This window comes from Corvus kubaryi, unplaced genomic scaffold, assembly GCF_017639235.1.
Source record: "Corvus kubaryi isolate FWS band 111438036 unplaced genomic scaffold, C.kubaryi_AGA036_p1.0 37334, whole genome shotgun sequence".
In the NCBI taxonomy this organism is placed as follows: domain Eukaryota; kingdom Metazoa; phylum Chordata; class Aves; order Passeriformes; family Corvidae; genus Corvus; species Corvus kubaryi.
The window spans coordinates 20,569,744-20,595,704 of record NW_024581108.1 but is presented as its reverse complement, the minus strand read 5'-3'; the positions used below and the strand labels follow the sequence as shown (position 1 = coordinate 20,595,704).

The window sequence follows — 25,961 nt, the reverse complement described above, 5'->3', positions numbered from 1 at the left end:
TGCCCCGCTGTACTCAGGAATCCTCTCCATTCCTGGTATGGAGCAGCCATATGGTTGAGTTGGCACAGGCTCAACATTAGCTTCAGAAACTGCAAAGACAAAATCCCAGCAAGAGCAGACTCTTCAAGGACTTTAACAAACTCAAGGAATTTCTACTGAGCCTGTGCAAACTGAAATGTTTTCAAAGCTGGATTTTAGAGAAACGGTATTGTTGGTACAAAAGCAGTTCATCTTCCAAAGGCCCCATCCAGAACGGAGATTCATACAAACATTCCCAGATTGCAGCCAGCATAGGCCAAACAATGTGTATGTTCTTCCTGCCGTCTCACACACGTGGCAGTGGGTTTTGGTCAATACATACTGAAAACAAGACTTTAGCTTCGTATAGAAAATGTGTTTTAACTGCAAGCCAAATTTTGAACAGTCTGAAAAGTTTTAAGGAAATACTTTAGAAGTTGTAACTGGTGTTTCAGCCGTACACCTGGCAGGGTTTGCTGCCAGTCCAGCTGGAGATGGTTGGTCACAATTAGTTCTAGCCCTTAATAAATAATCAGGCTTCTTCCTATGGGAGACTCAGCACAGGATTTAACTGAGTTTTATTTATCCCAAAAACTTGACAAGCCACTGTTATCCTAGTGAAGTAATTTGGGACAAAGCATTTGCAAATATTCTTTGAAATTTATTTTAACTCAAACTCAGATTAATTATAAGCAATTCACACAGATTTCTAATGTGCTACTTTACTCACATAAAATTCAGTTTGTGCTCAGAACTGCTGGAATTGGATAGTGTGCCATGTTTTGTATAGGTATTCTGTTATCATGTTTGGGTTAAATTAACCCATAATGTTGTGGGTGCCCATCTGTGGAAGTGTTCAAGGCGAGGTTGGATGGGACTTTGAGCAACCTGCTCTAGTGGAAGGTGTCCCTGCCCATGGCAGGGGGATGGAACAAGAAGATATTTAAGGTCCCTTCCCACCCAAACCATTCTGTGATTTTCAGATCCTCGGAGAACCAGGGCTCGTTGTGTGTTAAGTGCTTACCAGTCTCTGGGTGTTTCCAGTGCCCCTGGCACTGCCTGCTCAGTGCAGGTTCCAGTACTTCAAAAAGCAGCTGTGAGAGCTTTTGTGGTACCACAGAAAGGAGCAGTGGCTGGGAGCAGTCTCTCGCAGCAGCACCCCTGTTCTAAAACAGAGTTGGAAATTATTGAGCTGTTAATCCAGACAAAAGCGTGCAGGAGGCAGATTGAGGAATGGGGAAAGCAGCCCCGGCTCCAAGGCCATGCAGAGCGCAATTAACGTACTGTCATGTCTCAGTTTATGGGTTGTGCTGAATCAGACCTCCGGAATACGCATCCAGTGGTGCAAAACTCTGAAAGTAAAATACTAACAGCGTGTTAGCGCTTAAAACTGCTGAACTGTCTGCGTTCCCGGTGACCCCGGGACGGAGCGGTACTGCTGACGGCGCACCGGAGAAAGCGTAATGAGAACAGCTGAGCAGGAAGGTGCGCGAAGACAGTCTGGGGAAGAGCCGGGGGGAGTGGCCGGAGGAGCGGCCGGCAAAGGGGCGGGAGGAGCGGCTGGAGGGGCGGCCGGAGGACGGGCCGGGGAAGGGGCGGCCCCCGGGGGCGGGGCCGAGCCGAACGCTCGGTGCTCGCGGGAGCCGCCGCAGCTATCGCCCCGTGAGCCAGCGCGGCCATGGCCGGGTTCATCAACTTCGCGGACGAGGAGGAGGTGCGGGCGTACCTAGAGAACCTGCACGTGGAGTACAGCTACCAGTGCTTCAGGGAGAAGGATCCGGACGGTAAGGGCCCCGCCGCCGCTCCCCGCCCGTCCCCGCGGGGTCGGCGGGAGGCTCAGCCCCTGTCCCGTGCCGTGCAGGCTGTCAGCGCTTCGCCGATTACCTGGACGCCGTGAAGAAGGACTTCGTGGCGGCGGCGCGGGTGCTGCGCGACAACTGCGAGGCGCACGGGCACAGCGAGAGCTGCTACAAGCTGGGGGCCTACCAGGCCCTCGGCAAAGGTGGGCAGGGGGGCTCCTCGCCCTCGGGTCCCAGGTGACTCCACCGCCTCCCCGGGCAACCTATCCAATACCCGGCCAGCCTCACATCTGCCTCTCGTCCTGACCTTGAAGGAGCAATTATCGGTCCTGCCCCTTTCATGGTCACCTCATAAAAGTGGGGGGAGGATGGGAAATCTTAAGCTGCTTCCTTCTGAAAAATCAGCCGTATGTTAACTACGGTTTTTTTTATTATTATTATTATTACATCCGTTTAACAGGTAAGTACAGCCAGTGCACAATGTTACTGCTTATTCAATTCTTAACATCTCGTCTTGTCGGACTATTCTCAGTGAAAGAAAGTAAGAAATAAAGAAACTCACAGACTAGTTACATGCTTACGTAAGTAGTCCCCAAGTCTGCTCAAAATGTATTTACTGGTACAGTAATGGAAAGCAGTTAAATTAGTGAGAGATGTTCCAAATGACAGTACTAGTAAGGAACAATATTTTACTGTAGTTCAAAACTAGTAACAATCTTGGTGTAGGTATACTGGCAAAATAATATTTGCCTAGTGTAAGATATTAAATCCATTAATGTAGTAATGGAAAGAGTGTTTTGTGGGTCTGGGTTGTTTTTTCGTTGCTGGTGCTTTTGTGATTACTTGTGAGCAGAGGAGTTTCCTAACTTAAATACATTGGTAAAGTGTTTGTTACTGAAACAACAGTAGTGTCTCTGAAGTCCTAAATGTTGACTGTAGTATCTAAAGTGATGGATGCTGTATTTCCAGTGGGAAGCATTCTGCAAAACAGAAAGCTCCCAGCTGTTCTAGCATGTCCTCGCAGTAATGTTTTGTTTCTTGGCTGACAGGTGGACTCGACCCAGATTTGAAAGCTGCCTACAAATCTTTCATGAAGTCATGTGAGAAAGGTGGGAAGAAGTCAGCAAATGCGTGTCACAGTGCTGGGCTGCTGGCCCAGGACGGAAGAGCCAACAATGATCAACCCGACCCTGTTGCTGCTAGAGACTATTACACAAAAGCCTGTGATGGCAATTTTGCTCCTAGCTGCTTCAACCTCAGTGTGCTGTACCTGCAGGGAGCAGCTGGGGTGCCCAAGGACATGAGCCACGCCTTGAAGTACTCGCTGAAAGGCTGTGAACTGGGGCACGTATGGGCTTGTGCCAACGCCAGTCGCATGTACAAACTGGGAGATGGTGTTGAGAAGAATGATGCTAAGGCAGAGGATCTGAAAAACAGGGCTAAACAGTTGCATAAAGAACAGAAAGAAGCTGCAAGTTCTCTAACATTTGGGGTGTAAAACTGGCAGTTGCAGATATTAAGACTGTGGTTTTTAAATGGCAAGTGAACTTGTTATTTAAATTGTGAGCATACAGTTTTCACTTAAGTAAATGTCCTGTATTTGGATATGTAAATAAAATTATATTTTTGCAGATGCAACAAATGACTAGCTCTGCTGTGCCTTTCTATGTTTTTGAACACACAAGTTCGTAAGTGTTTTGCTTAGATCCTTCTCTTCTTTTTAAGGAAGCCAAAAATTTGTGGTCTTTTGGGAGTTTGTCCCCTTGGATCTCTTTTGTGTCCAGTGCTTCAGCATCAAGTGCTCAGACCACTTCTAACACACAGAAGTCACAATTGCAGGTAATCCCATCTTGGGCAGTCAGAACTGTTCCATCTCTCTCACAAGCATTTGCAGAACTTAGGTAGCTGCACACTTGGGTGAGCTGCTCTAAGGTATGGATATTCATCTGTAATTCTGTAGGTCTAGGCCTATTCCTAGCTCCCTTACTTCCTCCCATTGCCAACTGGTTTGTGACTGTGTATCTGCCTGTCATATGTGCCTGAGTGCTTTAGGCTGCTCTCCCAACACACGTGATTGCCCCTTATTTGATCACACACAAATTGTTTTACTTTCCTGCCAGCTTCTGAAACATTATGTTCTATTTTTTCTAATAAAGATTTAGGGAACAATGTGCTAACTCATCAGATCTTGGACTCAAATCCATAACCTATATATATACAAACACAGATTCTGAAAGAGCTGTTTAAATAAGCAGGGCAGTGTGTGTAAATGTATTCAGGCACTGACAGGATCCTTTATAATTTTGGTTGTGTAAATATATGTGAACTTTGTGATGTGTGTGTATGTTTTCCTGTAAATTTACTACTCAGAAAATGAATCCTCTGGCATACAAACTTCACAATTGAAATAAGTGAAGTGGGATTAAAAGCAACATTAATTTGGCCGTAGCCACAATTGGAAGAGTTGTTGGAATCTTGCTGCATGTATGAATTAAAGCAGTTCTTCCAATTTAACAAGAGTTCTTGGGAAAGGTGTTTGCTGCTGGAATAGAAACCCCAGCAGCACAGCGGTGACACAGGCACCCTATAACAACAACAGATGGCAGTGTATGAAAACATTACTGCACGCTGGTATGGCTCTGGTATTCAGCAGCCTGGAAAAAAAAAGAGCAGTGGCAAAAGTCAGAGTAATTTTTCTGTTAACAGTTGCTATTTTTTGGCAGTTCAAAAAGGTAAAGCTCTTAGAGGAACACACTTTGCCTGATTTTTTTGCTAGGTACTATTCTGGGCATTTGTTCTCACTTGGGAAAGGTAAGTAAATGCTACCTCTGTGGAGTGTGTTACACTAGTAATAAAACAGCTTGGAATCCATGTGTTCAGAAGGAGGCAATTACAGGTGGGTCAAGGCACTGGAGAATTGGGTGGTATTTTAAGACTTGTAATGCTCACTGCCACAGAGTGCCTTGTGCAGATCCTCAGCCCAAGTAGCAGACCTGTTTCCTTCCAGCAGTACTAATGACTGTCAGTGATCCTCCCAGGAACTTCCAAACAACACAGCAAACAGGCACCAGAGAACATCCTCAGTGAAGTGACACACACTGCAGATAATTAAAGACACATATAAAGTGCATGTTGTGGGGAGGTTTTTTTTTCATAGCACTTGAGAACTCACAGACTTGCAGAACTTAAATGTTATAAAACAGACCATTTTCATAAAAGCTATCAAGTGTGTAAGATAAGTTCATGAAGTGTCATCCAATTTTGTACCACTGGTTGAAAAGGCAAACCCGGATTAAGGAAGGCTCTTGTGTTTTCAGGCTGTCTCTGAACAGTTTGCTGTCTGTTCTGGGCACACTTATACCTTTTTTACACAGATATTGATGATACTGTAACAGATGCATGAGATAGCTAAGGCCCTCTCCTATATGACTCGTTTCCCTCCAAAGTGACAAAGCATCCAAAAAAAAGGTCAGCCCGTCTCATTGCTGGGTATTACAAATTACATGTGGCTAATGTAGTCTGTAGCAGAGTATAGACTATGAGTAGCAGTCTATTCTCAACCTCAAGATTCTCTTCAGGAGACAAAATCTGTTAAGAGGTGAAAATTGTTCTGCAAATCTTGGCTTACAACCATCTTGCGCTGGTATTATGGGGGTATTACCAAAAGGCCAATATCTTTCTGTTCTCTCTTTTTACCTGATGTTACAAAGGCTAAATTTTATGTTCTCCTGGAAAGAAAATATCACGCCTCTGAGGTCATGAAGAAAGAGTAATAGATAGGTGATCATAGTAAAATACTTGAAAACATGGAAGAACCTGTTGATCTCTTCAGGATCAGTGGGTTTTCTAAGAAATAAAGGAGTTTATTTCAGCTTCACAGCTCCTAAACCACTGTCTGCTTTCCCTTTCATTTGTTTGCATTGATCTAAGCTTGCAGCCAACCTCCATTAATAAAGCAGCAATATACTTCAGAAGGAACCAACCCTAATTAATTACATAGACATGTGAATACATGGCTGTAAATGATGAAAGCATTCTCTGCAGGATGCTTCCTGCAGCTGTCAGAAGATCACCAGTGGAGGGCTGGTTTTGTACCAAGATTAAACACTGGCACCACATCATGTGTCATTAAGTGTCATTTGGATTAATTCTGGACAAAAGATGCTGTCAGGTAAAGAAGCCACATGATGTTGTAGAAATAGAGACTTGTTCTGGTGGTTCTGTTTCTGTGCTATATTGTAATAAAAGCAGTTTTGCAGCTTGCTGACCTTTTGTTCAGCCATCAGTAACAACTCCTCTCTGCAATGTATGTGTGAAGGGAGTTCTTGTGGCTGTACACACCCACCCAAAGGGACGGTCTGGGAGACTTTGTGTCATCATCACACCAAGAAACAAAAATAGCAGTGTTCCTTGTTATAGTGCAAACTTTTTGTTCAGTACAGAAAGAAATTCCCTCTGTTGGCAATTTTTCACTTCATCATGTGAGATAGAAGACTTCTCAAGTAGCTCTTCTTCTCCTTTGGTAGATGAAGAAGGAAGAATTCCTCCTTCCCTTATGCTTCCCAGCATCTCATCCACTAAACCTCAGAGCAACACAGTTCTGCTCAGGGTTGGCTTTGTTGTGGGGGGTGAAACAAGAAGAGAGAGGAAGGAAAAGGAGTCATGGTACAGCAAGAAACAGATCAGAAAATAAGCAATAAATCCAGTTGTATCATTACTGCAGTACTCTGTGCTGGGGTGACACCCAGGGGTTCAGTTCAGATCCTGACATTAGGCCATTTGTGTGCACCTGTAATGACATCCCTGATTCAGAGATCCACAGTCTGAGATTCAGCATTCTCCAAAGTCCTTAGCATACATTTCAGTACTAAACACTGGTACCCTGCTCTAATTTTCCAGACACTGTATCAGCAATACTGCCCAGAATCCACACAAAACAGATTTCCCCAAGAATCTTAAGACTATAAAGATCAGTTCTGTGCCAAATTTTTGATGTCTGATTTCACTTGCCAGATCTGTAGCCTCCCAGTGCTTTCATTTTTCAGTACCATACTTGAAGCAAGCACAATAACCAGTAATTACACTGATTTTAGACTATATCACGTATTTGTGATTTGTTGTTGTTGCCTCTCAACATTACTTACAAATTACCATTGCTATGTTTGTTCCAAATGTGTTTTATACTTCTTACAGACAAACTTCGGTTTTTGCAGTCTTGTTTGTAATACCATAATATGGTTTTGTAATATTTAAAAAAATATTTTTGTAATTCTTTTTTACCCTAATCAACTAGTCAGACATTTGTGTGCTATGGAATTATAAAATTTAGGCACTTTGGAGTGGTGATTTCAGATGGAGATTTGTGAACAGCATAATTGCAATGCATTCATGTGCTCCAATTCACGAGTGTGGTGGGAGTTCTCTGTAAGTTCTCATTCTGTCTATGCAAAACTGAAGTACAGTGCTTTAAAAAAACCCTGGAGAGTTTTTCTTAGCAACTGGTAAAAAAGAAGAAAGAAAGAAGATGAAAACCCTGCATGTTTATACAGCAGTTGTGACCCACAGCATTCTAGTGCACTTCCCTGAGTCCTTTGCAGCTCACAGAGAGACATTCCATACAGAGGTGGGACAAGAAAGCCATCAAAGAAAAATGTTAATTGTTTGGCTGTGATGTGATTTCATAACTTGAAGATGAGGCTAACCTGGATTTATTTTAAAAGCTCCTTATTCTGACAGTCCTCTTTTGACACATAATGGCCTGGTGTGAACATTTCATTTTCTCACCAAAAACACTGAAGAGAAGTGGGCTGGTTTCCTTCCAGCTCTCCTGCCACTGGAAGCACGCCATGTTCCTATAGAGCTTCCTGCCCAGGGAACTCTTGTTGCTTTGCAACAACCTTTTCTGCCAACTCCTGAGAAGGAAACCTGGATTATGTCTACAGCTCAGGAAAGGAGGACAAGGCACTGAACAGCTACTGACTCACTGCAGGTCACACGATGTCAGTAGGGGCCCAAACTGATTATTCTCCAAATGATATTTAGCAAGGCAAGGACTTGTCAATCCTTTACAAGCCAAGAAACACTACGATGGGAAACTGGCCTTTGAATGTTATTCTGATAATATTTATGGAGTATTATTCCAGACAGATGTGATAGCCACCTCAGCACAAGTGTTAGCAGTAACAGCTGAAGAGAAAATAAGAAGCTGTGACACTGTCAACACTGCAAGCAGCCTCCAGAGAAGTTGTTTTCTGTGCCTTTTTAAGTGAAATGTTTTCTCCACAGCATTGTTTTACTTCTTTGTTCTGCAGCTGACACAAAGGCAATATAAAGTATCTTACTTGTGAGGGAGGCTGAGATAGAGTGACATCAGCTGTCACAGGGACACAAACTTGCCTCAGACTGGCAGCTCACATGCTGTGGTATTCATGAACAGATAGTGGCCCTCAGAGAGATTATATATAATTGAGGTAAAATGCTTTAGATATTTTTGAAATCCTGAGCTTATTCTAAATTCTTTTCTGATGGGTTTTGTGAGTTTTATATGTTCCTCAGAACTCAGGGGTTGATAGCAGAAGATGCCAGGCACTGACATGGTTACAAAAGCCACAGAGTATGTGAACAAATTCAATACAAGTGAAGGTTTCTAGAGGAATAGCACAAAGGTTTTGTTACAGCAAACAGTAAAAACTTCCCACACCCTTTAACACTTAACCAAAATATCTCTGCAGTGCACCTGGCTTGATAATTTCTGTTTTCTCTGTACTGCAGCATGAAATGCCCAAGTGTGATGTTTGCTGACTGTTCTGTTCATTGCTCCCACAGCAGGGTATGGACATTTCCAGATCACACTATCACACCATAGTGGCAGTGCTGATCCACTGATGGTTTAAACTGCAACACAAATTACCAGCTAGTTAATATAATTCTATAAATGACAGGAGATAGGTGATCTCTAGTGACTGGTTCTAATTCCCTATGAACTTTTTTCGTGATCTAATGCCATCCTGATACGTGTGTTAAACTAAAGCCTATGGTCAGAGAGTATTTTGTTATGCAGTACCTGTACCCTTTAGGTAAGAATTTAAAGCTTTCAGTCCTTTCAAATGAAGGATGATTTTGCTTTAGGTATTGCACTGTTACAATTTACACATCAGAGCCCTGGAAATATTATATATATCCTATTTTCACCATTATAGTCTTTGGGGAACAGTTTCAAGAAAGGGTTTTGTTCTGTGATTTGGAGAAATAAGTAACCTCCACTTGATTTCACTGGCTATTTTCCCCCTGCGTTTTTCAGTACTGACCCAGAATACTTACTTGTCATCCCCCAGGCAGATATGTCACCACAGTCAATGAGAGTTTTGAGCCAAACTGGAAAAGTTTTTTATCTTTGAAGCACCAGTCGAAATGTTGCCCTCTGGAGAGCCAAAGGCAAGGTCCTTTGCCAGGGTGAAATTCCAGCATCATGCACACAGCCTGGGAAAATGGCATCCAGAGGCAAGCCAGGACGCCTGGTGCTTGGGAGCCTGCTGCTCACACTGCTGAAAGGCTACAAGTCCAGGCTGCTCACACCTCACTTGGTGCTCTCAAAAGGCATTAATGCTGTTGGGGATGTACAGAGTCACAGAAAGAAAGATGGTAACATCTTTTGATGTGTAAGTATGAAAGAACAAAGTTTTTGATTCAGCTCCTGTTTGCTAGGCTGAACCAGAGATGTTGTGAGAGTGGGAAACAGATGCACCCTTGAAAACTAATTACTTTGAAGCTTAATGCTTGAAAATTTTCTTTCAGAAAGGTCCTCGTGCAATCTGAGATATGGGCTATTTCTCTGCTTTTGTCCTGCCACTGCAAATGGATTAGATGAATGTGTGGAGGGGAATCGATCGAGTACTGTCTGTGCTTGGAGGCTTGAACTAATAAGTGACAAACATAAATGCTGTTTCTTGTTAGAACCTGCTGTGTGCAATCCTGCTCAGCCTATGAATACAGTTAAAACCGAAGGGACTCTGCACATTTCCTGCAGCACATCAAGCATCAGCTTCCCCCACCTGGGACCTTTGTGATTGCTTTAGGGGGCTTGCTGGAGTGTAACTCAGCTTGGCCCAATCACTCCAAGAAGACAGTTCATAGCAGAGCTGGTGAAGAAAACCAGGATCTTTTAAAACAGAGTCTGAAAAGAAGGGCAGCTTCACAACAGAAATGATCAGGAATAAATTGCATAGGAGAGAAACTATTTCTAGCTAGAACCTACTTCTCCTTATACAAAATGAGATCATATGATTAATTAATTCAAAGTGAATTCTATTTTTTCTCGTTGCTCAGGCAGTAAACCAAAAGGACAGGTAATTTAATTTGGCCACGGAAGCATCTTTTGTTGCCAGGAAAGGGTCATATCAAGCTGCTTTTTTCCCCTGATGTCTCCAGAGTGCAGAAAGAGGTACAGTTATACTGTGTGCAACAGGGAGCCTGGGAGGAGTCCTTAGAGATGCTGGACTACCTTGTTTAGCTCTGGAGATAAACAGATGATCATTTTTCCAGCTATGCATGTTCCTAAAGGAAATCATCTCAATCCTAATTTAATGAAGGAATCAGATCCAGATCATGGCATATTCAGATCATGTACTTTCTGGGATAGAATCCCAAATCAGATCAAATTAGCCCTCAGATATCTGCAAGGTGTCTGAACAAGCTGAAACAGAAATCTTTCACAATCCAAGATCTCCCCTGGTAATTAACCCTGCAATCTATATGGAGTGAAACTCCCAGCAGGAATATGACTCTATGGCACCAACACATTGGTGTTGATGGCATTTATTTAATAAGGGCGAGGCTTAAACCCCCTGTGGGGCAGAGGAGAGGAGGGCTGGGACAGAAATGTAGCCTTTTGTCATGGGCTTCTTCACTTCCCATCTGTAGCCAGGGCTCAACCAGGGGGTAGATGCACACACACACACCCACACACAGGTCTCGGGTTTGGAAACGGAGGAAGTTTTTGAGCTCAGACCCAGCTGTGCATTTGCTCGATGGGATTGCAATAGCTGTTTGAAGCTTTTTGAGAACCCATTAAAGGCTGAAGAGTACCCCAGCACTTTGGATTGCCGGCAGTCTGAGTGCTCTGAATGGATAAAAGATTAGAACTAGACATCTATATTAAAAAAGAAAAAGCCCTAACCCCACAACAAAACCCAAATGTTCTCAGGATCGGACGAGCCTTTTGTGCTCTGTCCTCTCTACGTGCTGCTCAGCTGTGCTTTTCTTATTTTCCTTTGGGAGGACTGTTCCCTTGGCTACCAGTGCTGCCCTCTAATAGTTGGCATTTGGACACAGGATGAAAACATTGCTCTGTTTTTCTTTCATTCCTGCAGGAGCAGCAGAAACACAACTGGACAGGTTTCTGGTAAGCAACAGCTCCAGGTGATACCACTGAACTGAGTTAGGTGATTTTGCCCTGCTGCAACCTTCCCTTCCAGATGCTGCTCCAGGGGATCTCTCTATTCCTGCTGGTCACTGCCTTGTCCGAGAAGTGCTAACAGGAGGTGAGGTCTGGGGCTTGTTTCTCTGCCCTCCTGCACAGGAGACAGCCAGGCCACCTTCAGCTGCTCCAGCCACAGGTATTTCCTATTAGCCACATGCAGCAGCAGTGCCTCATGAGGCACAACATGCACAGCCAGCTTCATACGAACAGGAGGGCAGGTCGCTGCAGATACAGCTAATGCTTGCCAGCTGTAAGCAGCGTCTCTTAATCTTTCTGGCTTTCTATATTAAGGACATGTTGCTTTTGCAGTAGAGGAATTAGAATAATCTTGTCTCCTCTCCAGACCTCAAGGTCCTGCCTTCATTTGCTGTTACGCGCTCCATGATACTCTGTTTCATTAAAGCCTCCACACAGTGACCTTTGAACAAGAACCTTCTCTCTGTAGTCCCCCCATAGCCTGAGGCTGCTCTCATTTAAATTATGCTTCTGTGGAGGGAATCAAATACATCTTTTTCTCTACTTAAATGCCTGGAGCAAACCAAGTCGTGAAATGCAACCAAGGGACCAAGATTGCAAGGGAAAGGTGAGGCTTGCAATTTCTGTGGAAACTGGAGACCAGTGTGATGAAAGGGGTAGAAGAGGGAAGCAAGAACACCAGTCCATCAGAGGAACAGAAACAATTGTATCTCAGACAGAAGCTGAGAAAATAGGCAATAAATGTGAGTGGATGAAGAGTTGTACACTAGGTAGCTGGGAAACCTGGTAAGGACATGAGGTGACTTATAACAATATAGTAATAAGGACAACACTAATTAGTGTTGGGAGAAAAAGAGGAAAAGTCACAAATACAGAAAGGATCTCCTGCTTTTATTATTTTTCCCCCATGTTTTCTGTGGTGGCCGTACCAGATACAGATATGACCAGATCTGAGAATTCAGGGACATGCCTGGTACACAGGCTGATCAATCCCATCTTTGTAAGCAGGACTGCTGGCTTTGCCCATCAGACAGGCTCAGAGGACAGAGAAGGCAGCTTGTGGAGGAGGAACATGGGAAGCAGTGGTGCAGGAGCTGCACTCAGGGTTTAGTTGTCGTACAGGAATTTGCAGTGTTCCTGCCTAGCTCAGGAACAGAGGGAAGGTGATTAGCAGGTTAGTTTGCTGAGCCTGTGTGACCTAAATTGAAACTGAGCTGTAAGGGGCCTTGCAGTTCTACAGTCTGTTTCTCTGTCTCAAGACAGAATTATCTGTATTTATTATACCTGAGAGCGATCTGCTTAACCTCTACCGGAGGCTTCAGCCACTGCATGCAATTTTTTCCTCTGTTTACTAAACTTTCCAGCACAGAACTTATGATTTCCTCAACCACCACAAATACAATGTAGTAAAAGAACAATATGCAAGCAAACAAGAACAACCCAGCAGCACAGAAGCAGGAGCCCTGGCACTCTAAGGCTTCCTTAGGCCCTCCAGTACTTATTTAGTTCAAGCTGACTGCAGTAGGGTACTGTTTACAACCAGGTGAAGAACAAGAGTCCTTTCAGCACTCTGGGAGGTACAGACAAGATATGATTCTTCAGCATCAGAAAAGATAACTGGCAAAGGGTAGGTGTAAAAATGCAGTTCATTGAAATGAGAGAGGCAGAATAAATGAGAGTAGCTTCTTGTACCAGTGATGAGGATTACCCCAGATTGATCTTTCAACTGTGTCAAAGTGTAACTGCTCTTCAGGTTTTACTGTTAGTGCTGTCATTTCAGGAATATGCTAGAAATGAACTGCTTTATTTATTGATAAGAGATTTACCTGCCATGAGATATGCTGCTATTTTCACGCCAGTACTAAGATTGGATCAGAAGTCCCAGCCAGAGGAATAGTACCTGGAATTAGAGGAAAGGCAAATAGTGGAAACCTGCTGCTCCCAGCTTCTGTCCTAGTAGAGGCGCTATAATGTGCACTAAATCCTGATTTTATTAAAAATACTTTTACTGAAAAATGGAAGCTCTCCAATGGCTGTGGTCCAGTTCCCCAGGAAAGAGAATCCAAGGCAGCCTGGCCATGGCTGGCACAGACAGCCCTGCTCTGTCACCTCCCTGGGAAGCAAAGCTAAAAAGCCAAAATTGTTGATCTGAATAAGCAGCCTGACATGGTTTTCCAGTCCTAATCTGGTAAATGTGCCTCTGAAGGTTTGTTTGATGAGAAGCAATATAGAAAGATACATTGTCCTTTGCAAAGGTTGGTCCACAGGTCATTATTTCAGCCAAAAATTCCCATTTCAGACAAAGGAAATCAGAGGAAACCCAGTGAAGACCATGTGAAAACAGAACTCACCCACCCACCCAGCTCAGTAAAAAGGCTCCTGGTTGACCCAAGGACTCAGCTCATATTCTTTCAAGCACCTCATTTAGCAGAAGGCCTCAAACCACTTTCTCTGAACAGTTCTCTTAGATTTGCATGGAATAAAACACCAGATCACATTTGCACAGTCTGCCATTTCCTTTCTGCATTAAAACTCTGAGCTGCCCTTATCAGGTCAGGGCTGCCTTATCACCTTCCCCAGAAAGGCTTCAGTAGTATATGTAGCAGAATTAATATTCACTGCATCCCTCAAGTCTTGGAGCTCACAATTCCAAATTCCAACTGCTGGCTTGGTAGCTCCAGCGAACACTAGGAAGGATTGCCAGGATCTCTGTACCTCCTAACGCCCTTGGCATGGGCCTCCCAAGTACAGCAGTGCTTTTAGGGAGCATCTCTGACCATGGGCTGATCCCTGTGGATGTAAAAGACCAACAGCCCCAGTGGGAACACCAGTGGGTAACAGACCACTGTTGCCATTTAGCTCAAGGTTGATTTATTGGTGCCGGTAACAAATGCGGCCTAATGAAAAGCAAAGCTTCAGAAACACATTTTAGCATTGACTCAAAAGAGTAATCAATATGTTCACATATATTAGAGGGAGCAATCTCCATTAAAAAGCAAAGTGATGAGACAACAATATTCTTCATACTTGCTAGGATCCCACAGTTTTTTAATATGTTCTAGTCTCTGCCTTAAGCCTCTCTGTCAAAAACTGATGGGTTCATACAAGAGATCAGCCCAACCCACCTGCTTTTACTGACTCCTGGAAACTCACAGCCAATTACCAGGCCCTGCTGGGAAGGCACTTTTCCCAAAAGTACGTGGAGGTTTGCAAAAAAGAGAAAGGTTTAGACAGGTTTTTGCCTGTGAATAACCAGAAGATGCAGCAAGGTTCAGTTTGCCCATACTGACAGAGTACACTTTGCATTTGCTTACTTAAGAAAACAAAATTGCATTGAGGAGGTTTGTGTTTCCTCTGCTTGCCAGGAGATTGAATGGGGCCTGTTTGGGTCAAATGAACAATTTGCAGTGCTTTTTGCAGGTGTCCTTGTTAAAATAAAATAATAATTAAAAAAAAAAAATCGAAAGAAACAGCCTGAGTCACTAGCAGCCTCTCTGTCTTGTAATCACTTGTGGTTTAATTTACCGAAATGAAAATTTATTGGGATGCCACTTGAAGTAATTTCACTGTTTTCCTTCAGGAAGCAAAAAGTTCAAAGAATTAAGCTGTTCAGAGCAAAAATTCTTTCAAAGGAGGCAACAGACATAACAAGAGTCACACACTACCCTGGCTCTACTAGGCCAGGGAGTGCACATTTGCATAGCTGCAGTCTGCCCCAAACAACTGCTCATCATAGAGTGGCAAAATCCACTAAAAGAAATTAACTGCAACATTTGCTGCAACAGCTACATGAGAACATGTTACATTTTGTTACTGAAGGAACTTTTCAGGTGGCTCTGGTCACACATTGCATTGTGCACATTAAATGTCTGCAGCAGCAGGAGTACCAGACAGTAGGTGGAGTGAGGAACAAGAACTGAGAAAAAGCACTTACCTAATACAGGCAGCAAAACCACCAGCAGAGACTCACTGCCAAGTTCACAACAAGCTGGAAGCCACACCTCTACAAAGGTGTCAGCACAACCACTGCTTCTCACAGTATGTGGTCTATAAAGTACCTATGGCAGTCCTGAAGAGAAAAGCAGAAATGTGTTAACTAAGGAACACAAAGAAGATTTGAAGAAGTCAGCTCTACCTATGATGTCAAAGTACTACTTGTACATTTTCTGGTAGCTCAGAGAAAAGACTCTGGGGAGGAAAATCTTCTGTACTCAGGACGCTACTCCAATGAACCTGGAGTACAAACATGAATTGATGTTCGAAGCAGAGGGCAGGGTCCTCAGCATCACTTTCAGCTTTGGAAATTTTAAGTTACCTTATAGCTTGTGGTACTTTGGAAAAAAATCCTGAAAAACTTGTTAAAACCAAGCATAACTAACTAAAAAGTCTGTGCTTTGTTTTCTTTAGTGTGTCTTTAGCTCTGGTTCTGATAAACCACTGAAATGTTTAAGCCTATGCTTTGACAAAACACGCAGGCTCACCCCTACACCGGTGTGCTGACAAAGCATCTGGAGAGCTGCAAGCTGGGCGCTGCCTTGCTGTGCAAAGCCAGGACTCATCAAGTTTCTCTGGCCTCCTGTCCTGGCCTTTCTGTGCTGCAGTTTTGGCCCCAAGTGCTATTCACAAGCTAAGCCACAAAATGCTGCAGCACCTCCCTTCACACAATGAGGAGGCAAACTGATGTGGGGACATTCATACCTCAGCTTGCAGAGCAGCCATCCTGAAGGATACAAACACATTTTTCATTATATACTCTCTACATAAAGACATTGCATCTAACTGAACATGTTCTATCTAAAATAAATGTTTTCTCCCTCTCTGCAAACTCAATGGAAGTCAGAGTAAACCCATCTGTTTTAATTCCTGAGACTAACATTGCTTCCTCTGTTTCATTAACATGAGTTTATCCTGCTCTCCCTTGCATGGGAGAAGCAGCAACCCTGAAGTTTGATTAGCAGTAATCAGAAAACATCCACACCTGCATGGAGGCAGTGGGAGGCTTTTCAATTGGAAATGGATTTTGAGAACGTAATGTCTGTTTTGAAAGGACAAATGCATCTTTCAAGGAATACAAACAGTAAAAACCATTAATGCATTGTGTTTCTTCAAGGATAGTAATGCTATCATAGAATCAAGTGCCTTAATTGTTGAAGAGATTAATTTCTGCTCTTTGGAACTAAATATATTCAATGTTACTGAAGAAGTCCTGGAGAGCTTTTCATAAGCTGGATGATAGAACAGCCTGTGCTTATCATCTGTCCAAAACAAGGTGTCCTTTTTCTTGTCCATTTTAGGTTCAAGAGACAGGTGCAAGGACTGTGGTGTGGGGACCTGCAGTGACACAAAAGCAGCCCAGACATCACTGCAGCAGGGCAGGGCATGGAGGATTTATTACCGCTGGAGAAAGCAGCCTGGCAGGGAAGTGGTGCCAAACTGGGATAAGTGACTTTTATTCATTGTTTCCAAGTCTCTACTATCTTCAGTGACTGTTGAAATAAAATATTTGGAAGAAAAATCCTCCCTGATAGTGTAACTTTCTCATCTTTTGGTTACAGTCTAAGGATGTTTCTGGTCCTCGTTTGTCAGGTTCCCAGGAAAGAGGGAGGAAGGCAAGATTTACTATTCCTATAACACCTTAATATAAACTGTAATCAGATTTATAAACAACATCTACAGGTCTCTTTCATAAACTATAAAAAGCTTAGAAAAGTACATCTGTGCACTTCTGTTTCCTTTTCATAGTCTTTCACCTCTGCTTCTATTTCCCTAAATAGAAAGATAATAGTATTAATCTGTTCCTGGGGGCTTTTGTGAAGATTCACAATTAATATTTATGCAGTAAAATGGAATGAATGCTGTATAAGTGCTGAGCAACATTATTGTTCTCTCTCTCTTCATTAGCACATCATGTGCATCCCAAGTAGAACAGATAAACACAGAAATTAGCTGTCCTCAAAGTCAGGCAAGTGAGAAAGGTAACATCACTGCTAGAGAGCCATTAATTTAAAATGTTTGCTGTGGGTGACATCTGCGGCAAACAAAACAAACCTTTGAGATTCAAAGAATTAAATGTATTTCTTTACTCATTTGAGCAAATTCTGTCTGCAGCAAAGAAGTTCTGGGAATATTTTCAGATTAAATATGCTGCATGTACTCATCCAACTGAGGCAGCAAGTAGGTTTTGCATTCTAAAACCTGGAAACCTCCCTCAGTGCTTCTTTCCAGACCTCATTTATTTCCTGTGCTTATTACTATATGTGTGTTTTCCAAAGCACAACTCATAAGGAACTGGTTCCTCCTTTGCAACTACTATAGTAGTCAATCCCCATTTCCACAGGTTTTTGATGCCGGAATTTGGATTAGTCCCAACACTATCACGATTTCTCATTTGTCCATCTCAGAGTGTTTCCATCTGATCTGTCTCCAAGCACAGCTGGTGGTTGTATTGCCACACCTGTCCAAAACACCTTGGTGTTTGCCTTTAGAACAGTTTGCCTTCACTTAGAAACTTTCCATGATGTGGCATGATTTTCTAGCTGAGGCTGCATGAGCAGTGCACAAGTATTTCAGCTGAAATAATCTTACAGAAATAGCCTTTTTGTACTGCATCACAGTCTGACATAGAAAATTGCTGCACTTCTCTTCAAAACGTTGCAGGGCCAGAATCACAGACACCGTCTGAATGATCTATCAGTGCTCAGCTGGGTTTGGGAGCAAAGGTGCAAAGGGAAAACGAGAATTTGCAGAGGTTCTTGTAATTGAAATCCTCAGTTTGGGATTGTTTTTCCCTAGTTTTGGAAGGCATGCATCAGACTAAAATTGAGTTGTGAAATCCAATTTGCTTTTCTTTTCCAGAAATAAGAACTTGATAATAACATTCTGCTGGACATGACCTTCAGTCAAGGGGAGGTGACTTTTTTCCTGCTTATGCAGATGGGAGTTGAAGTGCCCTTCCATGGAAGTCCCACAGCCATTTAAGACTGGGTTTACTCAAGAGACTGATCCCTCCATAACTACTGAGTAGCTCTTCCTGCATCCCTCTACATCACAACAGCCTCCTGTCTCACTCTTCCAACCTCCAGCTAAAGCTGCTTCCTCCCAGGATGACTCTGGTGGGTGACTTGCAAAATGGCAATTCTTGTCACTGAAGGATGCTAAAACATACCAGTTCAGCAGTGTTTTGTTGGTCAAGGAGCATTTTCCTAACAAACTGATTAAAAGTGTGCAACCAGGGAAGGAATAAATATTACGGAAGAAAAACAACTTCTCACATCACCTGGAATTTATAGATTTGGCCTTGCAGTTGGCCAGACAGAGGCCCTGTTTGACTAAGCTAGAGTATTTTACTTCCCACTGTAGTAAAGCCTATGACTCCTCCTCATTCACCTTCAGCCTACAGTTTTGAGTATTTCAAGGTCTCAGTGAAGAGCTCATCCTGCATAAAACATTCGCTCTTTGGACATGCCAAGATGGGACATCTCAATGCTAAGGAAGGATGTGTCAGTGGGAGTATTCTTGAAATATAATGTGCCTGTACATGCACACATGGACTCTCCAGGAAGGCTTTAAATAATAGGCAGATTTAGATTAGATATTAGGAATAAATTCTTCCCTGTGAGGGTGGTGAGGCCCTGGCACAGGTTGCCCAGAGAAGCTGTGGCTGCCCCATCCCTGGAATGTCCAAGGCTGGGCAGGATGGGCCTTGGAGCAACCTGGGATAGCGGAAGGTGTCCCTGCCCATAGCAGGGGGTGGAATGAAATGATCCTTAAAGTCCTTTCCAACCTAAAGAATCTGTGATTCTATGATATGATTCCTTTCTCTGGTTTATCTCCTGTCCCACATGGAAAACATATCTTCTTCCCCCACAGTGAAGAAGAGAAGCTTGAGAAGGGCTGAGAACAGCCAAGGTGCCTTCCCAGGCCTGCTCTTGCTTGAGTCCCATGAGTGCTGCACTCCCTGTCTCAAATTGACAGCCCCTCTGCTCCCTCCTGCATGCAATTATGCTGTTACACAACACCAGGATTTCGGATTATGATGGAATTACATCATCTGAGAGGAAGAGATGCTGGCCTGCAGAGCTAAGGTGGCCATGTCGTTCAGAGCAGCAAGGTTTTGCAGAGATAACCTGTCCCATCAGCTCAGATTTCATCTCAGTGTGATTACCCTTGTTCACGATGCTGCCTCTTTGAGATTAGGCTTTGTGCTAAACCCATGACCCATTTTCATCCTGGGCTTTAGAAAATAATTTGCTTGCTTCAAATCTTGAATTGTTCAAGACAAAGTGATAGTTTCAGTCAGGGTCCACAAACTATACAATGGATGCTGATCCCCCCACCTCATTCAAACCCAGTCTCTGACGTAAGGAATCTGGCTCACATTGTGCTTCAAGTCAGAATTCAGCCTTCAGAAAAGACAAACTCAATGCATTTTAAATGCAAGAATCAAATATGGCTGGGAAGGAAGCCCACATCAGCTACCAATTTTTTATTCTGTGATATTACTTGTCTTTGTGCTCCAAAATCCAAGCCAGATGTCTTTACTCAAAAATTTTCTCTCTAGGAATATATGGCTACCTGATGGAATCTAATTAACCCTGACACAGACAGCTATTTAAACAGTATTAAACCATTTCTTGTTCTCAGCATTTGCACTTCAGGAATATCCTAAAGGAAAAGAAGGAAGGATTCATGGTGAATGCTGTCCACTAATTTGCTCGATCTTTTCCTTTCAAGAGAAATAATTGCCAATGAGAAGCACTGAAAACTGCAAATGGTGTGTAAGAATAAGTGTAATATGCAGCTATAAATTAAAATGTCCATTTGCCATGGATAAGAGCTAGTAAAAGAAACCCAGTGAAGGAGGACAGCTTTGCTCTCATCAAACTCAGAGCAGAATCTCTGTCAGAAAACAAAATATTCCTTGTTCAAGCAGATCATTACACTACTTTTTACACACTCTTTGCATTTCCTAGCCACTCCTTAAAGCATCCTAAACTCCTGACATGTTCAAACCATTTCCAGATAAGAAGAGAGACACTTCACAGGAATAGGCAATCAAGCAAGTTTGTCTTTACTTTTCATGTTCTAAGAAAATTAGCTGGTTCTCTTATTTGTTGTTGGTTTTTTGGTTTTTTCCCCTATGGCATGTGTTTCAGAAATGAATAAATAGTTTAGTGCATTTCTTCCATTCAGACTAGTTTAATCAATGCAATGTCTGAATCAACTCCTCATCAATAGATTTTCATGAAAGATGAGCAGATGTTGCACTTAGGGACATGGTTTAGGGGTGGACTTGGCAGTGTTGGGTCAGTGGTTGGATTTGATGACCGTAAAGGTCTTTTCCAACCTAAATGGTTCTGTAATTCTATGCAGGGGTGCCATCCACAGCCCTGCTAGGATGTCACACCCTACTTATGACTAAATATTAAATGCCTCCACCCTGCTACTCTCAGTTAGAGATGGGCTCATGTACCAGACTCACCTCCATCCTGGTACTCTGCAAATGTTAGAGGATTTGTTGGAGAACTGTAGGAGCAAAGAGAGCATCCTGAGGCAAAGCTACCAGCAGCTTTCATAATGGGCAATTTTGGATCCTTTCTTACTTGTGTCAGTATCAATGAATATCTGCTTCTCTGTTTTCTGCTGAGGTAGGATCAATACAGTTTATTAATCAAACTATGAGTTATCTGCAGTTGATATTTTCCATGAACATTTGTGGAAACTGTGAGAGATGGACAAAACTCTTTAAGGATCTCTCTGCTTTTCACACAGTCTTGCCATTCAGGATCCCTCTCTCCTGCCTATAAATATCTGAAAGGCTGATCTCTACTCCAAGACAGCCAGCTGCATCCCTTCCAACAGCAAATAGCAGGAACATATGTTGCTGCAGGGTGGAACCTCTCTCCCGGGCCAGTAGGAATAGCCAGGTGCTGGTTGCTGTCTATTATTTCCACTGGCTACAGGAGAAGTGAGGAAAAATAGCTGAATTCAGTTAATATTTAGATTGCTAAAAAGTGAGGCAAATGTACCCTTTGCAGCTGTATCTGGTTTGCTTTGCTTTTAGAAGATCTGCTTGGTTTTACAAGACATATGCAAGAACTCTTGCTTTCAGGAAAAATCCAGGAAGATTAAAGAAACTTCCTTCCCCCATTCATTGGCACATGGCTATTCTTCCCTAGCCCTCTAGTACTGTTTTGTTTAGGCTTCTTTCTGCAAAGCACCTGGCAGTGGGCAGGCTGAGGTATCTGCTGGACTGAACTAAACCTTTGCATGGGTTCAGGATGGAAATTCAGCAATACTGAATTCAGCAGTCCTGATGTTTGAAATGGATACTGAACTATGCACAGGCATGCTGCCAAGAAGTTTACCTTTGTCCTTGCCCTTCCTCGATTACTAGTCTGAAAGAACATCTCCTGCTCCACCAGTCTACACTGCAGTATAAAACTCATGTTGGGCTGTTTTTTCTCTTGACTGGCTTTTGCTTTTAACAAGAGAAACAGACTGAACCCTACTCCTGTCCAGCGCTCTGCTCCTGTGACAATCCATAGCAATCCTTAACTAGAACTGCAGACTGCAGGACTATCAATTAACACCATTTCCACCAACTAGCAATGAAGGAGAAAAACACTACTCTTTTAAAATTGAGAGACTAATTGTAGCAGCAGTTGTTAACTGCAGTAGCCTTGCAGGACTCTCAGAGGAATCCTGAATGGAAAGCCATGTATTATAGTCCACACCTGATGCTGGGAGAAACACTGCCTTTTACACATATTTTCTGTCTTGTACCTATTTTGCTTGTACAGCAGGGTTTGGGTTAGGAGGAATGGACTGGGTGGGGGATTATGGCTGATGTAAACTGAAAACTAGCTTAGTTCATATTTAATTTTTTTAAATCTTGAACAGTGTATGATTCCACCTTATAGGAGCACAGGTGAGTGGTGCTAGAAGCCCATGGGCTGTGATGGGAGGGAGGGAGAGAAGATACACTGCTTAAGTACCATGGCTGGTGCAAGCCTAATGTCAAAAGAAGGTAGTGAGACGGGGGACCTGGAAGAGACTGGGACCAGAAATGTATAATGAAGTTACCACATGGACAGGATGAAATAACTAAAAGTCACAGAAATCATGCTAAGGAAACTGGAATAATGAACTTGGATCCTAAGCTTCTTAATGTGTCCTTACCTATCCGAGTACCACTGATGCTCATTTGCATAAAAGGATGCTTTATTTTATAACAACAAAGGATTTGTCAGCTAGCCTCTGAATCTGCTCCCTGGTAATTTAGATTAATGGCATTTATGGCTTTTCTTTAAAGAAATTTTTGTTGCAGCTTTCCCATAATTCCAGAAGAAAGATGTCTATTGTTCTTCATGCTAATACTATCATTTTAAAAAGTCTAAGTTGTTTTTTGATTCACTTAAACTGGGAATATGAGTAGCAAAAGAGAATTAAATTTGCATCGCATAAAATGAAGATGAAAGCACTTTGGTGGAGTCTTGATATACACTTAGGAAGCATTTTTAAAATTCCCATATTCCCAAAATGTACGTATACACATTGAGGATCAGTAGCTTGTTCAAAGGATAATTTATTATAATTTATTATAATTTATTATAATTTATACTGTTTGGCTACTGAAACGATATGCTTTCTTCTTCCAGTAAGACTCTGGTTTATCTGAAAGGATCAGAGTCAGATGTTCGTTCCAGTGGATGTAGTCATCCACCATCACAAGCCTTCTTGTGCCTCTGGATAAGAATGTTATGCCCAACATTACAAAAAAAGATGGTCACATTTTGAGCATAACTTGCAACAGCTCTGTCTTTCCCTTTGGATGGTACTGGGCCAGTTCCATAGGAGGACTGCACATGGTCTGTACATAATCTGGCAGATCCATTAAAATCCTGTTAACTAGAGCTGCTTTTATAAATTCAGGAATAAAGTAGCCTACTCTCTGTCTCACTCTGAAATACCAGATACAGTAGCTTACCCATTATTGTGTTTCAAGTTCTTTATTTCATCCTGATGATGAAGACTACAATGTTCATCAAAAATCCAAGCAAACATGGAGAATTTAGGTGCCAAGAGCCAGTGGCCCAGTGTATTGAGGGAGGCAACAGGAGAGCAGCTCTCTGTGGTCAGTGTGCATAAGGCAGTGGCAGTGCCCAGGCTGTACACTTGGATGCCTTCTCTTGTAATCCTCTGGCACATCAGAATAGGTCTTTCAGCTTTGTACTCAGTGGTAAAATAGACAGACAATCCAATTTTTTAATTGTCTGGGAAGAAGAATAAAACAACATTGTTACAATTTTGTTGAACAATATGGCTTTCATGATCTCCATATCCATACTGCTGATTAATTCACATTTCCAGCTGCCCTTCACATTCCCCATGAATTTACCTCACTCTACAATAATTTTGTATCTCTTAAAATTTGATTTGACTGAAGCAATTTTTTTCTCTGCTAATTCTGATTGTTTCTGATTTGGAAGGCAAAGGCAGATATGGCTTAGCACATCATTAATATCCCTCAGCACTCTCCAGTTTTCATTTGGCCACTGGGGAATTCTTTAGTGGCTGAATGTCAGGTTTTAATGAAATGTCTTTTCTGGAAAAACTGTTTTAGTTCAGTTCTTTGCCCTTCTGAGCCACATAAATAAAGCTGGAAAACTGAACTGCTATTTGAAAACTGGGTATTGGAACACAAGATGTGTACAATGGCAGTTCACATACTTTTTGCATCACTTAAAAATCACATGGTGTTCAAACTGGCAGCATTGTACTATCCCAAACACAGCCATTGGGACTATATTCTGGAATTGTGCTGGGGGAATTATGATACACTTTCCTTGATAATTGGTATGCATAATTAGGTTATATTTCATTTAAAGAAAGCACGTAGCAAGCAAAATTCTGATTCCAATCACATTAATTCACACTAAGCAAGATTCTTAATTACATCCAGGTATCTGGAGATAAAGCAAAGTGCTTAATTCACATGGTCTGATGGAGAAGTAGGCTACAATCTGTGTTATAAACCTTACTTGAACTTCTTGAAGACTAGTTCACCTTTCTTTTCTCTTCTCCTGCTCTCTCCTGAGCTCTCCCAGCCTGTGTTTCAGGCTGGCTGTGAGCTATACAGCCCAGTCCTGAAGCTGAGCAAATGCAGATATCAGCACAGACTCAGGGCTTTGGTAACGCGTTGTTTGGAGATGGTATTTTCGTAGCAAGCACAGAGTGAGATCACATCTGCTCATAAAAAAGTGTAGGCAGACCATAGGATTCAAGGTAACATCAATTATTCCTCCAAATTGCCAAAGCACACACGGAGCGAAGCAGAGATTAAAAGCAAATATGGCCTTAATGCGCTGTTATGAGTTGTGCTGCTCAGGGCTTGGCAAATGTTCCCATCAAGAAAACCCCCAGGGAATCTACTTATTCTGCCTATCAGGCCCAGGACCATAAATCATTACACTAGAAATAAGGAGCACTGGAAAATATCAACATTCTTTAACACTGTAGAGATCTGTCTCCAGAGAAAATAGAGTTGCTACAAGGATGAAATAAATCTTACGGATTTGGGATGTACTTTTGCCATGGCAAACTAAACCTGGGGGACCACATGTATACGGAAAATTTTAGTGAGCCCACTTAGTGGGAGCTTCCTTTCATTTTCCTTAGCCTGCTGTGCTGACTCCAGCCCTCAGCTATGGATTGTACTGCTCTGGAGTCCTTGGAGAACACTTCTAAACGTGGAAGATAGGTGGGAAATGGGGCATCGATTCTTATCGATCCTCCACTTCCACCTTCATCCTGGCCAGGCAAAATCCCCTGCTAATGTGCCCCTGGGTATTTTCCAGGGCTGGCCTTGCACTGAATAGCACAAACAGAGCAGAAAATGCCATCTTTCCAAGTAAAACCAAGGACTAAACATTTTTCAGTTTACTTATGTGAACAGCAGAGCACCTTGGTTATTAGTAGTTTGGGGGGTTCTCATTCTGACGGGTTTAATGAATATTAGTGATGTTGAGGAATGCTGCTTTGAATAGCAAACACCACTGGAGCTGTTTATCAACCAAAGTTTTTAACCTGGGTCAGGAACAGAGGATTAAAAAAGCCAAACCAGTTTGTGAAGTACTACTGGGTAAGAGGCATTGCTTAAAAAACAGAAGAAACACAGGGGAGAACAATTATACACATAATTAACTTACAGAATTTGATCTTTAGATATAATTTAATGCCTTTGTGAGGCATTCAATAACACTTTAGTACTGTTAATGCCACAGTATTTCATCAGTTTGCCTAGTAACAATCATATGTTACTACACAGCAAACACATGCCCTGTGATGTTTTTTATCCTAATATCTTCTAAATCTATATTCACATAGGTGCCTTCTTTAAAGTCCTTAGATAGGAAAGTAAGAACAACAATATGGATTATTTTAAGTGGAACCAAGTTGGTTCCAGCTTTTACTTTACTTTACTCCCTTTTCACAAGTATTTTATATTTTTGTCTACAGCAAGCTACCAATCACAATTAAAAGCAGTCCTAAGCCAGCCCTGATGAGGTGATTACATGAGATGCTTACAAAAGTAATGAGATTTTTAAGTATCTGTTTATATCCTTGGTGTTTGACTGTGGTTAAGATACCTAACCTGCAGATTTGCACACCCTCCCCATGAAAGAGCA

General features: G+C 42.4%; 1 protein-coding gene across 2 annotated transcripts; it reads left to right on the top strand.

Moving 5' to 3' along the window:
* The first annotated feature begins 1,605 nt into the window (after positions 1–1,605).
* Positions 1,606–3,462, top strand: LOC121665869 (cytochrome c oxidase assembly factor 7). Of its 2 annotated transcripts, XM_042030713.1 has the most exons (3): positions 1,606–1,802; positions 1,880–2,020; positions 2,867–3,462. In XM_042030713.1, the coding sequence occupies exons 1-3, from the start codon at positions 1,697–1,699 to the stop codon at positions 3,313–3,315; spliced, it is 696 nt and encodes a 231-aa protein (XP_041886647.1). In that variant the 5' UTR covers positions 1,606–1,696; the 3' UTR covers positions 3,316–3,462. The 2 variants fall into 2 exon arrangements, with proteins under 2 accessions (XP_041886647.1, XP_041886648.1); XM_042030714.1 differs by lacking the exon at positions 1,880–2,020 and having other exon boundaries at positions 1,613–1,802.
* The last annotated feature ends 22,499 nt before the right edge of the window (positions 3,463–25,961 follow it).